This window comes from Sebastes umbrosus, chromosome 9, assembly GCF_015220745.1.
Source record: "Sebastes umbrosus isolate fSebUmb1 chromosome 9, fSebUmb1.pri, whole genome shotgun sequence".
Lineage (NCBI taxonomy): Eukaryota > Metazoa > Chordata > Actinopteri > Perciformes > Sebastidae > Sebastes > Sebastes umbrosus.
Genome location: NC_051277.1, coordinates 4,789,924 through 4,805,206, shown reverse-complemented (window position 1 = coordinate 4,805,206; position 15,283 = coordinate 4,789,924). Strand labels below are relative to the sequence as shown.

Here is a 15,283-nt window from a genome sequence, read left to right as displayed (position 1 = left end):
TTTAACTTAATTGTCTTGCACTAACAGCATATAAACATCTGCCATTGTACTTACTGTGTATCTTCATAGCATCTTGAAATAAACGCCTCCTTGTAGTTGTAGATATGAAGGGCTCATTCTAACCTTACGAAAACATGATTCTTGGTTTCAGGTGATTATACACTAATGAAAACATAATATATATATATATATATATATATATATATATATATTTATATATAATATTCCAATTTTGATAATAAATCCCCTGAAATGTTACACACTGTTCCTTTAAAGACAGAGGTGCTTTGAGCTAAATGCCAACACGCTGATGTTTAGCAGGTGTAATGTTTCCCACTTTCACCATCTTAATTTAGCATATTAACATGCTAATATTTGCTAATTAGCACTAAACATAAAAGTAGTTTTTCAGGTATTTGGTCATGAACGAAAGTTTTGGAAACTAAAAGTTTCACCTGATGTTGCAGATAAGTTATTACAGTTTTATCTTGAGAGAGGGACATGAATATCTGCACCACATTTCAACACTAAAATGTACCTCATGGTGGCGCTAGAAGAAAAGACTGGACCACTGAAGTCTGCAGGAATCATCCTCTGGGCAATGTGACTGCACTGCTAACTCGTCTAAAAAGAAACACACTATTTGAATTACACAAAACATTTTTTTAATGGCGAGACAAAAAGGAACTGACAATCAGCCCCTGAGAATGTGTTGTTTAAATTATAAAAAGCAGTGATTAAAGCTGACAGACCCGTCTCAGGGACATGGACTAAGTTGACTCTTCTTCACTCTTCCTCCGTGAACAACAGTTGACATGTCTGTCAGTGAATCCAGCACCGACTGTTCCCACTACGCCTCACTAATGTGTACTCCTGCCAAAGACAAACACATTTCAACTTGTGAAACAATTTCATAGATGTGATATCACGACTACTTATAGAGAGAGACGATACACGCTGAACCTGCTTTGCGGCTTTTAGTGACAATAAATAGGTTTTGGAGTTTAAGTGTTAGCCGCCTTTACTTAACAACTACTGCAGAATAACTTATTTCTTCATAAACATTGCTCTGCAAAGTTTACCACACATTGATCAAGATATTTTTTAACATGAACTGAAGAGTTGATAAATAGATCTGTTAACTGCTAAAGGAGCATCTGTTTATCATACTGCTGTATACATTATGAGCCTGTAATACCTCCATTACTGCTAATCGCTAAAGAAACTGCTTGGGCCTACAATTACGGTTTTCAATTCTCTTGCTGATTCAGATTCAAGGAAGACACCAAAGCTTTCAAGTAACTGGGGTTGGATCTCACAGGAGGGTTGTAGCTGCACTCATCAGTCCAGATCCAACAGTGAGGACGTCATCATCTGTGCCACTCGAGGCAGGAAGCATTTACAATCTGTACTGAAGGGAGGTGAACATAAAGCATGAGCTGGAAGAGAGTTCTTGACCTTGTACAGAGTCCAGGTGACTGAGAGCTGCAGCACTGGAAGCCCGTTTGCATTAAGGCAGATAGATGTGTAAACAGTCCTGGCTTTGAACTGGTTGTCTCTCTTGACGTGTATATGCACACACACACACACACAGGCACAGTGCACTCATAAGTGTGTGAGTGGTGCCCAGGGAGACAAACACTCCTTGTGTTGGGCTGAACTCAAAGTGAGTGTGCTCCGTGGACCATCCTCCTCTTCCTCACCACCTTTCCTTCAACACAGTTCTCAAAGGTTGTGAGGAAAAAGCTCAGAGGACTTGTGCATTCAAACCACTCCATCAGCATCTAAAAAACACCCGGCAACGTTTTCAGGTGTCTTCTTAGCTGGAAGCCGTCTTTACGGGCTGTACGGCGGGGGCTTCTCATCGGGATGGTCGTGAGGAGGAGAGTAGCGTGGAGGGATCATGGTGGGCCACAGGTGGCTGGCTCCAGACTGGGATTCATCTGACAGGCCTGACGAGTCGGGGAACACGTAGGAGCCCTGCAGGAAAGACAAAAAAACATGTATTAGAGTGACTTGTTGAAGAGTTGGGTTGGTAGTTTGTTATATTTGTTGGAATTCTCCTTACATCCCAACAGCAATCAATAAATCAACAAAAAAAAGGAAAATAGTCCGGTAGCTATGGCTGTCCAATCAGTTAATTCAGCTCGAATGTAATGATTGAACAGCCTGCCTACCTGCCTGTCTACCTGTCTACCTGCGTGCACTCATTGTGCGTCACTTGAGTCTTCCACAAAGCTGCTAGCTTGACAGCTGTGAGTACTAACAACAGCCATGTTCGTTGTTTACGTTCATAATGATAATTTTGGGGGAGGGTTTTTGGAGGGAGACCTGAAGGGACGGACTGTCAGTGTTGCCGACTTGGCTACTTTCTCTCTAGATTTAGGGCCTTTTGGAGCTGGTGCTGCTGTGACTTTCATTGGCTAAGAGTTGGCAACACTGGGCTGGGTTTTTCGGTTGGATCATTTTTAAATTCTAGTGTACTCTTGCTAGTTTCACAGCATTAAGGACCCTACCTATAAGGGTTGGTTTTCAGAACAATCAATCAATCACTTTATGATGTGAAAGAGTCAGAAGGTGAAATCTGAAAGTCTTTCTTCTGCTTTTTTTAATCAACTGTTTCATTTTTCTGCAGACATTTACCCCCCTAATTACAATATTTTTAAGTTGACAGTGAGAGAAGAATAAGTGTGAGAACTAAGAAGACTACTGTCTGCAGGTAACATGCCTATTTATGCCATAATATTGCCTGATTAATTGCATGCACATTTCCTTTTTCAAAAAACATAATTTTGAGTGAAACTCTTCATCTGAACTAGACGTCACTAATGAAACAACTGGCAAAAATACATCAATAACTGTTCTTCTGATGCAGACCCAAACACCGGCTGTGTACCTGCAGGTCGTAGGCAGTGTACGGCGGCAGGCAGGGGGCAGTGTTGTAGTAGGAGTTGAGGGTGGTGGTGGGTGGACGAGGCTGTGAGAGGACTGGAGCTGTGATGGCCTCTGGTTCAGATGTACTCTCTGAGGCAGCAGAGGGAATCTGACAAGGACGTGAGGAATATTGATCAGTTTCCATCAATTCATACAACAGAGAATTACAAAACAAAAAGCCTTCACATCAGCTCATACTGACAAAACAAACCACAATTATTATTCAGCAGAATTTAAGCCCAGTTGTCCGACGCAGTGTCTTCTCTTCTTCGTTGGTAAATACCCACCAGGTCTTTGAAGCCTCCCAGTACTGCGGCAGTAATGATGCCCAGAAAGAGGGCAATGATGTTGAGGATCGTCGCGGACCACAACAGGTGATAGAGGTGCACCACGTCCTGGCAGCTCTTCACATCTGTGTATTCATGGTAGCCTCCGATCACCTCCACACGGCTGGACCAGTGGGCGGAACAGAGAGGGAAGAGGTACACAGTCAAGTCACAAATAAAGTTTTTCCTTCTTGTATTCAGGACACAATGAAAGACAAACAGGTTTTGATTTATGGAGATAAATGAGTCTATGAGAGCTCGAGAGACAGAGGACATGGAGGGGTGTCAGACATGCAGAGGAAATGGCACCCTAAAAACACATCTGTATGGTGATTTACAGCATAAAGACTCTACACAATTACTTCATCACTAAAGGCCCTGACACACCAAGCCGACGGTCAGCCGACAAGACAGTTTGGGGCCGTTGTTGAGTGTCTTGTCGGCCTAGTTTTTGCTGTGTGACCCGCACCGTCTGCTCTAGTCTGCCCGTTTCTGCGGTTTTTCAGCCGATTCAGCACGTTGAATCAGCGGCGGAGCTCTTCGGTGAGAGAAATCACTGTTTGGCTGTTCAGCTTAAACGAATCAGTGCACGAGAAGAGAAACGGAAATGAGGAAAGTGAGCAAATGAGTAAAATTAAGAGGGCACACACAGAAGGCTCTTCTCATTTGTCATCTTCATCTGATCATTCCAGTACACGGATATTTTCACAACAACGTGGTCATCTGGAATGAAGCTAAGTGGTGAGTGAGAGTTGTGTGAAAATGGTCGGCAAACGCCGCTTTGTTTCATGTACGTATCCTGGCCTGTATATCCGCCGGTCTTCCAGTTTCCCTTTTTGAATGACAAATACAGACTATCGCTACCTGCTGGCGTGGAGAGTTATTTAATCTCACGCAGGCGCAGAACGTACGTGCTAACTGTCCGTCGGCTTAGGTCTTTGCAGTGTGTTCAAATGCAACTTGACGGACGACGTGAGGCGACGCAACTGTCGGCCTTCATCGCCGCTCGTTCTTTGACGTCAGCTGGGAGTGTCAGGGCCTTTATCAAGAGGAAAAAACATGAGTTGATCATTAATGGCCAATATGGTTCTAGAAATAAAGGGGACCTACTTCCAAATCATGGATGATTTCCTAAACTTTTTCAAAACATCTTTATTCTGAAGTCCCATAAGAGGATGTTCTCTGAAACAAAGGTTAAAAGAAAAGAAACATTCTTGTTCTAATACGATCAACAATGCAGTGCAAAGAAATCTCCCACAAAAATGGCACAACGGTACACATCACAAATCCAAACAATCAAAGCAACAGAGCAAAGGAAGTAGCCACTGATTCAGAGGTTTATCAGCATACTCACTTCCCGCAGTTGTAGAGGTCGCAGCAGTAGCAGGTGTTGCCCTTCACACGCAGGTTACAGGATGTGCGCGACGATGTCTGACAGGGCACCTGAAGATCAAAAAAACGTTTCACTTTGGGTCGACTTCTGGCTCTTAACAATGTGCCTTTACAAGATCAGGGCTAACACACACACTGAGGACGGATTCGTCATATTTCTGTGAACAGAAAGTCAAAATGTGTGTTTCTTACATCACGTTCAGATGACGTCTCACTGGAGTGATACTCACAGCGGCCGGCATACAGAGGCCTGAGGTCCTGCAGTACAAGAAACATCTTTATAGATTTCACTGCACAATTCACCGCTTGTCTTCTACGAACACACACCGACTTAGACGAAACAAAGAGATAAGAGCTTGTTGTACATGATTAATGACTGCAATGTTAATCATGATTAAGAAACTGTATCTTTCATTCACATAATATATATATATATATATATAGTACCATCATTAGTATTACAATTATTATTATTGTTGTATTAACCTATACTACACCTATATATTATTATTATTATTATTATTATATCTTCTTATTATATCTTCTCATAGCATTTCTTACATCTTCTTGTATTATCATATTATACAGCTATACTACTATTATACTATTACATAACACTACTGCATCATACACTATAATATACACCACTATATTTAACACTCTTGCACTACCATTGGCACACTGTCACTTCACTGCTTTACTTATGTTATCTTATTTTTATTTTATTTTACTTTATTCTATTCAATTTTATCTCTTTTTAAGGTGTATTGGTGCTGGGACGTGTTGTTTAAGCTACTGGATGCCTAAATTTCCTTCGGGATCAATAAAGGTTCTATCTATCTATCTATCGATTATAGTGGTGAAATCAAACTTTATCAATCAAAACTGCTTAGAAAGTTGGTTAACAAGGCTGGTTTATTAACTGGGTAAAGACCACTGGGGACCCAGAAAATCCAGCTTCATTATGTCAATTAGTTTGTGGTAATTTGATTGATTACAGACCTGTTTGGTTTTACTAACTCACTAAAACACAACATAAATGATAAGGACTTTTAGGCAGGCACCAAAAAAATTCGATTAAATTCTGAACATCAAAAATGTATAAATAAATAAATGTATAAATGTAAGTAAGGCTGCCCCTCTGAGTTGATTAGTCGACTAATCGGTCGTTTTGGTCTTAGTCAAATAATATTTCTTTAGTGGATGATTCATTTTTTAATGCTTTTTCATGCTGAATAAACTCATGAGCACATCTCTGGTAAACACGAGATTTAAAGTGCTTTTGTGTGATTCTTTGTGGAGAAACTCAGTTTTTCATATCTGTCGATTAAATCAACTAATGGATTAGTCAACATAATCGTATGAGGGTTTCTTTGGTCAAGGACAGCCCTGAATGTAACAAATAGTCACACAAAATGACAATATATAACCATCTGATGGCATCACACCATCTCTTCAGTCCTCTTTGTAGTTCAGTATACAAAGAAACTGTCTGAAAATAAATTTTCCATTCCACTGACGCCACTGGCAAATGAAAACCTGCTAATGGTGCTTATCTCCCTTTTCAACCGGCCATAACTTATTTTAACGTAATTGTTTTAAGAGTGCATTAGCGGTTATTTATTATTTTAAGCACTTTGCGTCATGGAGAATAACCTCCCTCGACCACAAAATATATTTGTCTCGCTGAGAAAGAGTGCAGCAGCAGCTGGTGCAGCCGGCCATATGTGAGCAGAAGGGCATACTGTACGCTTTACTATATGCAGACAGAGTATATTAAGCTTTAATGGGGATGGCATTGATTAATCAGCCTGTTATAAGTCAGGGTATAAGTGTTATCCATATTCATAATTGATCAGTTTGTTTAAATAAGTAGAAGCTTCAGTGATACTTACAATGTGCCTCGCAGCAAACACTCCATCAACGATAGCACAGCAGAAGGCAGCCACCACTCCGAAACTGATGAAGACAATAGATGCCACTAACTGTGAAAGAAAACATCAGCTTCATCACTCTTCATCACTATAATATAAGGACTATAAACTCAACTTAAGCTGGCACTATTTTGATTTTTAATTGCTTTTTGATTGGATTACATTCTCAACACTTTCTTTTATCATCCTGTACATGTGCTTCTCTCTGAGGATGAGTGATGGGATGTTGGTGGAGGGGGCAGCGTGGGCCGGGTAACGACAACAGTGACAGAGTGTCTGTGATTGTCTTCTAGCTCCATTGGTGTTCGTGGCTGGCTCGGTGCCCGGCTCTTTATAGGCACTGCAACCTTTATTTCCTCCCCCTATTCACCTAACTCTCCTCCTTTCACTCCTCAATGAAAGACAGCATGTATTCAATTACACATCACCCCACCCTGCTGTCTGCAGCCAGCCCAGCGCGCAGGAGCGAGGCAGTGACACAACACATCCAACAGCTAGAGGTAGCAGGGATTTATGCCTGAGCCAAGATTTCTATGATGCTAACATGAATACATCCAGCAAACATGGTGTTTAAAGAGGACCTATTATGGCTTTTGTGCTTTTTCCCTTTCCTTTAAAGCCCAGACACACCAAGCCGACATCAGAGAACTAGCGGCGATGAAGGCCGACTTTTGCGTCGCCTCGCGTCGCCTTTGTCTTGGCCAGTTAGCACGTATGTTCTGCGCCTGCGTGAGATGAAATAACTCTTCATACCAGCAGGTGGCGGTAGTCTGTATTCGTCATTCGAAAAGGGAAACAGGAAGACTGAGGACGGCAGATATACATGTCTCTGTGAAAATATCCGTGTATTGGAATGATCAGATGAGATGAAGATGACAAATGAGAAAAGCCTTCTTTGTGTGTTGTCTTGACTTTACCAGTTGGCTTGCTTTCCTAATGTCTGTTTCTCTTCTTGTCCACTCACACGTGTTGTGTCAGGGCCTTTAGTGTGTTATATATTTTTTTGTGCATGTAAAAGGTCTGCAAAGTTACAAGTCCAAAGTCCACGCCAAAGGGAGTTAATCTCCCCAACAGAAACACCGCTCCTGAACTGCCTGAAACGTCTTGCTTGAAGTCCCGCCTTTTCTTCCATAACGTGGTGATGTCACCGAGTAACACATTTGCATAATACCTGCCTAGCGACTAGTTTGGCACGCCCTCAATCAAAGCTAGTTAGAGGTGGTTTGGTTGACCAATCACAACAGAGTGGACCAAATGACCAATCAGAGCATCGTCTATTTGACTCTAAATGGGACCATAATTTACTAAATGAACATCATGCTGTATTGAAGAAGATAATAAATAAAAGTGCATCACAATTTCCCAGAAATTGTTTTGTCAGACAGTCCAAAATCCAAATATATTCAATTTATTATCATAAAAGACGACCTGTAAATATTCACACTTGAGAAAAATAATGTGATTAATCGATTATAATACATTTTCTGTAGGTCAACTAATGTAATAATACAAAACTCCTTTGTGCCTCTAAAACCCCAAACCATAAAATAAATCAACACATTTTACTGTATGTAATAACCTTTTATGGGAAACAACATAACAGGAGCAGCGTGGCCAAAGCTCGATCAGTAGTAGGACTCCAGCCATGAAAACTCTGCTGAGTTATGTGGAAAGGTGTCACGGTGCAAACTCATTCTTCATCTCAGCCCTGAGAGTCCTCGCCCGGCACCTCCCACCTGCTCCCTTCATCTGCAGTTTCCTACCCCACATTCCAGCGTGGATATCAGTCCTCCTCGACTTACACCCTATTTCTATTTCTGGCTGCCTCTCCCTTGAAGCCCAGGACACTTGCTCCGGTACACAAACCTCTTCAAGCCGAGAGGGACTCACAGTCTGGGTCGGGTCTGCTCCGTCTGTTATCACACTAACAACATAATCAGGCCTGTAAGGCTGTCGTAAGGTAATTGGGACTGATACGCAGTTTAATGAGAGTTTTCTGTGAGGGTAGAGACAAGGAGACACCAAACACTGAAAGTGATCTCAATGCACAGAGGTAATATAAATCCTCTTACCATCTGCCTCTTGTTGTCTATCAAATGAGAGCCGATGATTCCCAGAAAAGAGCCAAAGCCCAGCTGAAAACAGAGGAAAAAGCTGTTAGGGCATTTATCGAATTTGACTAAAAAGCTTTGCTTTCACATCACAGTGAGATAAATAAGTGCATTTCAGCATGTTTACATTCTTATAAACTACTCACTTTTATAGATTTGCAAAATACTAAGACTGTCAAAGTTGCAAATTCGTTTCAACACCACTAATTTCTTTAACTCAACTGATATTTTGGAGGTTGTAGCGGGCTCAGAGTGAAGATACTGGCATCATATGAAACTAGAAAACCTAAGGAATCCATCGATACCAACCATGTCATGCTAGCTTGTCACAAAGGAAGTTAAATAACGCTCCAAACTTACGCTAAATTTTTATGTCTGACCTCAAGATATGTGAATGAAAATGGGTTCTATGGGTACCGACGAGTCTCCTCTTTGCCCACTTTATGATAATCACATGCAGTTTGGGGCAAGTCATAGTCAAGTCAGATTTGAGCATATTGTTTTATGCTAAATGCAGTACCTGTGAGGGTTTCTGGACAATATTTGTCATTGTTTTGTGTTGTTAATTGATTTCCAATAATAAATATATACATACATTTGCATAAAGAAAGCATATTTGCCCACTCCCATGTTGATAAGAGTATTAAATCTTGACAAATCTCCCTTTAAGGTACATTTTGAACAGATGAAAAAATGTGCAATTAATTTGCGGATAATCACGATTAACTATGGACAATTATGCGATTAATTGCGATTAAATATTTGAATTGATTGACAGCCCTACAAAATACATTTTACACTTTTATAAATCTCTGCACATTAAATTATATTTTGATGATTTAAACACTGAATCTGGTGAATTTGAGGTAAAAGTTAGAAGAAGCATCTTTAGAAATGTAGCTGACGTATATTGGCTGCTTTCCTGGTCGCTCTTTACTTGAGGCAGAATGCTAAAAGCCGAGTACTGTGAAGAAAACACATTTACGGACTGAGATGCTTTACCTCACTCAGCCCATAATGACAGCGATGCTGAATAATGAATGTGGGGAAAGTTTACCCCTCAGAGACCTTCAGTAATTAGGTTCATCAGGAGCGGGAAGAGCTGGCTGGAAACAGTCTCGGTTCACTCACATCTCACTCATTATGAACTCTGACAGGCCCTGCTGCTGTTGCCTGCAGGTGTGAATGTGCACTCACAATGACTCCTGGGTAGTAGCCGCCCACTGTGATGTTCTGCGTCCTGGTGGTCGCCGCCAAGCCGAAGACGAGGATGAGCACCGACACGATGAGCAGCAACACCGTCACTATTATGGATTTCTTCTTCCTCCTTTTAAAGGAACCTACAAGACGACAAATGAGTGAACATTACTGCTGTGACGTGAACAGTAAAGTGATGTGAAATAAGAGGATGAGGCTGCAACTAGAATCCACCACGAGCATTAACGCAAAGGGAAGTAGTTAAAGAGACAAATGACTGGAGTCTGTCACAGTGACAATCAGTGGCCAGTTCTGTTGAAGTAGTTAGCTCTGAAAAGATCAATGACAGTGAGTAGTGAGTGAGATGTAGGTTAATTATCGTATTTGTGCGATCATTTTGCCCTCTGTACGATGTATGATCAATAATGTGCCATAGTGTACGATAATTTGACTATTTTGTGACGCTTACAATCTAATTTTAATTCATTTCCAGATGGATCCTACGTCTGTGTTTACGCTCCTCTTCTCACGTGACCTCTTTTCCATCCAACTGTTGAGTTGACAGTTGAGTTAACTGTATTGGCATTACAACAAATATTGTTAGGAACTTGCACACGGTGAGCTCATAGTGCATCAGGACAGACATTCAACACAACATAATAAAAATACAACCATCATTTACATGAGAACATAATCAAATACACAACAAAATGTGCATTAAGCAAAAATGAAATACCTCATCAAGTGTGAAGGGTTTGCAATTCATAAGTCAAATAGCCCTAAACATATTAACAATATGCATAATCAACTATAAAGACAACCTAAACTAAAAACAAAAGTGCCAAAGGTTTACACCATTCAAGGGTCAAACTGACTAAAGGAACGTACTTCTATTAAACCACTCAGATTTAAAACTCTCAGAGGGCATTTCTTCAAAGAGCTGCTGGCTGAAAATCATTTCTAACGATATTCAGGGCGTTTTGATGAAGTCAAACATTATAAACTAAAGAGAGAGACGGGAGGGAGTGGCCGGTCATTTTAGATGCAGTCTTAACTATTTTCTCTTATGCATTTGTTTAGGGAAGTCCAAGACCAAAGAAATTCTTAGTCGGCTAACACTCATTTGATTTTGTCTTTAATCAACAGATCTGTAAAACTGAGTTTCTCCACAAAGAATCACACTAAAGCACCACTTCACAGCTTGTGTTTACCAGAGATGTGCATACGTTAAATAAATAAAGTCATTCAGCATGGAAAAAGCATAAAAAAATGACTACTTGACTGAAGAAATCTCAGTCGATTAAGACCAAAACGATCGATTAGTCGACTAATTGACAAAGAGGCTGCAGCCCTTCATTTGTTTCAGCCGTAGTCGGACCAATAAAGGAAGGTCCAACTGCTTCTGGCTAATCTACTCCGTCTATTTTTCTTTTAACTCGTCCTTTTTTATTTATTCTGCAGTGTTCAGAAAGCTCGTCACAACATCATCACATTAATAGATCATCCACGTCACCTCTATGTTCTGTTTTATCAATTTCTGGAAACACACACAGACGTCACTGCTACTGAACTATGATGCTCCGACCTGGAGATCAATAAGAACTCACTACACCGAGCAGGAAAGCTGAAATGGTTTCTGTTGAGTTTTCTCACCAGGGTGCCGGCATAATGACCGCCTCCATCTGAGATTAATGAGCTAGAGATATATGGACAATCTTGCAGAGGCACGGGGTTATATTACAATAGCAATTATATTGTGATGGGACCACATTTCCTCTGGGATTGTGTTCATTGTAACTCTGTATAGATTGTTTTCACTTCCTGGTCTCAAATGGTAATTTACTGTTAATTGAAACAACACATGTGGCTGTTCTGCATCACTGATAATAATGAGAAATGTCTCATTTTCCCATCATATCACATCCCTTCAGTTTTAATCTCAGAGACCACATCAGTCAAGTGATATATCAAGTCAAATATCATATGAAATGCCAACAATTTTGCCACTTTATATATTATCTGATTGTCAATATAAGATTGGAGGAATAACACTGTTGACACATTTTATTTAATCAATGTCCTCTCCTGCTCCAACTCAAAATTAGGGCTGCATCATTTTGAAAAAATATCTAATTGCGACTATTTTGATTGATATTGCAATTGCGAAATGATTTGCGATATTATTTTCACTGAAAACATATTAAAATGATTATGGTGAGATTTTTGCGGGGATCTGTACCAAACAAAGATGTTTTCTTAAGTCTGTAGAAAATGATGCATCTCTGCAGCACCACAATATTTAATTTTAAATTATATTTTGACACACATTTCCCCTTTAACAAATGTTGCGATTTTAAATTAATTGTGCAGCCCTACTTAAAATCATGCATGTCTAGATTTGTTTATTCCTGTAGGAGGTCTATTGAGACCAGGGGACTATACATTCAAGTATGGGTACTGTAATTTGATTTACAGCAAATACTACTCATGTAGAAGTAAGATTACTTCTGTTTACTCAAATACCATTACAAAAGTAGATCTTTGAAGAACACTCCATGTAACAGAGGTACAGTCTGTGTGACATAACCATTTAGTGTGATTACACTACCAACCAGTGGTGTAGTGACGGGTATAAACAGGTACATGGTGTATACCCACCTATTTTTCTGTTGGTTTAAAGTATACCTACATATCAACCAAAAAGCCATGAGAATATATAGAGTATACACATTTACTCCTGCTACACATTAGGGATGCATCGATACTGGATCGGATATCAGTGACAACGGGGCCGATCCATTCAACTCAGTTTTATGTTTATATACTATATACATTATTCACTGCAACTTTAATTCCTGTTTAAGTTTTTCACCAATTTGTTGCTGCATCAAAAAAGGCCCACACTTTAAATGTAATTTCTGATAATTTTGAAGATTTTCACCAAGTCGCTGGTGTACGATTTTTTTATTTCAATAATAAAGAACAATTAAATGTCCCATATTGTAAAAAGTGAGATTTTAATGTCTTTTTTTAATTATAAAGCAGGTTTAAGTGCTGTATAAATACTGTGAAAGCATCAAAACGCTCAATCCATGGAGAAATACACACAGCCCGTATTCAGAAACTTCGCCTTTGAAACAAGCCGTCAAGATTTCTGTCATTTTGTGATGTCACAAATATACAATATTTGGAGCATTTCACAGTTTTAAACGTAGACGTTCTAAATGTGTCCCAGTTTATTTCCGGTTGCAGTGCATGTGAATGATATCAGCTGACAGGAAGTAAACATGGACCCAAACTGTTGCTTAGCAACGCAATTCCGTTGAAATGCACTAAAATGAAGCGATTCAGACAGAGGGTAAATACAGGTATATTCAGGCTGACAGTATGCGGAAAATAAAGTTTTTTTTAACATTAAAAAATGTATACATGTTCTAATAGAAACAGAAATACTATTATTTATAATACTATAAATAACTATGAACCTGAAAAAAGCAGAATGTGGGACCTTTAAATAAATTGATATCTATGTATTTATTGGTCACATTTGCTTTACAAAAGTTAAAAAAGCAAAGTTTAAGTCAAGCCTGATGTTGCCTTACACATAAAGAATGATCCCAGTGACTTCCACACAGTAAGGCATACAGCTTAATAATCAAAGGCTGGTATTGGATCGGTGCTCGGTACCGGCTGATACCCAAAGCCCAGGTATCGGTGCATCCAGGGAATGACATTAGCACCTGCCACCTGCCAAATAACAGGGTAAATGTTGGCTGTGGCAGGTAGAAAATTCAGGTCACCTGCCACCATGGCAGACAGGTTTTCCTTATATTAAGAAATATTATTTTTTAAAAAGCAATTCTAAAGCTTAAATTAAATATAGTCATGGATTAAGGTTACATGATATATTCAAAGATTCTGCAGTCTGGTACCACTGACTCAGTGTTTACAATTCTAAAGCGATCTGTATAGATTTCAGAAGTGGCCAGTAGAAATGTTCAGTGACCTGCCACAGTGGCAGGTGAGGAAAAAGGTTAATTTCAGACCCTGGGTGCATCCCTACAAACACATCAACCTAGCAGTACACCCACCTCATCAACTACCACTACACCACTCTATCTATGCCTCTCCAGTCTAGTCTAGTTTTCATTCTCAAACATTGTCTTACAATGAATAAGAAGTCCAAAGCAAACTTACATGGATGCTTCTAAATGTGTCTGACTACAACAATCTAGTAGACTACTACCTAGTGAGAATTACCTGTTATGTGCAGCACTAACATACAAAAACCTGCCCATAATCAGTGTCATGCAGTGACCCATCAGAGCCAAACAACCCAGGCTGCTGGTTACTCAACGCTGCCGCACCTGCAGTGACGCGCTGCGGCCTGGACCAGAAACACACACACACCCACAACCTGTGTGGTGGTGATGCAACGAGTGTTTTTGTCTGAGAGGAAAAAAACACATGCACTTACTGGTTATTAACCGAGAAAATAACACCTGTGACTGGTCTAAATATTAAGGAACAATTACAGCTGTCGGTGCTTAATGCAACCCCTGCAGTGTGGTAAAGATAGTGTATTATTTAATTGATAAAAACCTGCTGCAGACATGCTGTTGACCTTGCACACACACACACACACACCTACCTATGCTGGTCTCAGAGAGGGTCAGTCTGCTGGATTGGAGGCTCTGAGCTGCAGGAGGAGGAGGCATGCTGCTGCAGGAGGTTTAACACAGTCGATCCTCTTGTAAATAATAATAAAAAAAACAATCACGACTTATTGTCTCTATTTAGAGCCAGCTGTGCACAATCAGACGCTGTGCTCTCTTGCTGCATCATTCTCTGACAACAACAAAAATCCTCCGTCCTCCACCGAGCCTCGTCTCACACCTCCCCGGGTCTGTTGATCCGTCTGTCGGTCTCTCTCCTCTCGGTGTGTCGGTGTCGGTCGGTCGGTGGTGGAGCTGCTGCTGCTGCTGGCTGTCTGCGCATGTCACAACATATACTCAAAAAACACAGTGTAACGATACTTAGTGAACATTGTATCAGTTTCCCCCGGTTGGTTTAAACTGTAGCACCACCATGTGCGTTACTTCCGTTACACACCTGTCACTTTAAAGGGACACATTATTAAAAAGTGAGATTTTCATGTGTTTTTTATTATAAAGCAGGCTTAAAGGGACTGTTTGTAAGAATCAGAAATGTTTGTTAACAGCGACACCTGTGGCCGTTAAGTCAACGAAAGTCAGCGTCCTGTTGCTGGCGCTTGTGCTCGCTCTACATCGACATGAACGAGCATCGCTCAAAACAGTGAGGCAACACACGTCAGCTAAAAGCACAATATCACTCTATATTTCAGCTGCTTGGCAGTAATGTTAGCTGA

The 15,283-nt window shown here is 40.3% G+C and overlaps 1 protein-coding gene across 4 annotated transcripts; it reads right to left on the bottom strand.

The window, feature by feature from the left end:
- Positions 1–642: 642 nt before the first annotated feature.
- tmem255a (transmembrane protein 255A) lies at positions 643–14,911 on the bottom strand. 4 transcript variants are annotated; one of them, XM_037780484.1, is made up of 10 exons: positions 14,546–14,911; positions 9,895–10,037; positions 8,659–8,721; positions 6,548–6,637; positions 4,845–4,910; positions 4,615–4,703; positions 4,371–4,442; positions 3,222–3,390; positions 2,897–3,043; positions 643–1,980 (listed from the first exon to the last, which is right to left on the bottom strand). In XM_037780484.1, exons 1-10 carry the CDS (start codon positions 14,610–14,612, stop codon positions 1,837–1,839), a joined length of 1,050 nt encoding a protein of 349 aa, XP_037636412.1. In that variant the 5' UTR covers positions 14,613–14,911; the 3' UTR covers positions 643–1,836. The 4 variants fall into 4 exon arrangements, with proteins under 4 accessions (XP_037636412.1, XP_037636413.1, XP_037636414.1 ...); XM_037780485.1 differs by having other exon boundaries at positions 3,222–3,384; positions 14,546–14,909; XM_037780486.1 differs by lacking the exon at positions 4,371–4,442 and having other exon boundaries at positions 14,546–14,910.
- Between the last annotated feature and the right edge of the window lie 372 nt (positions 14,912–15,283).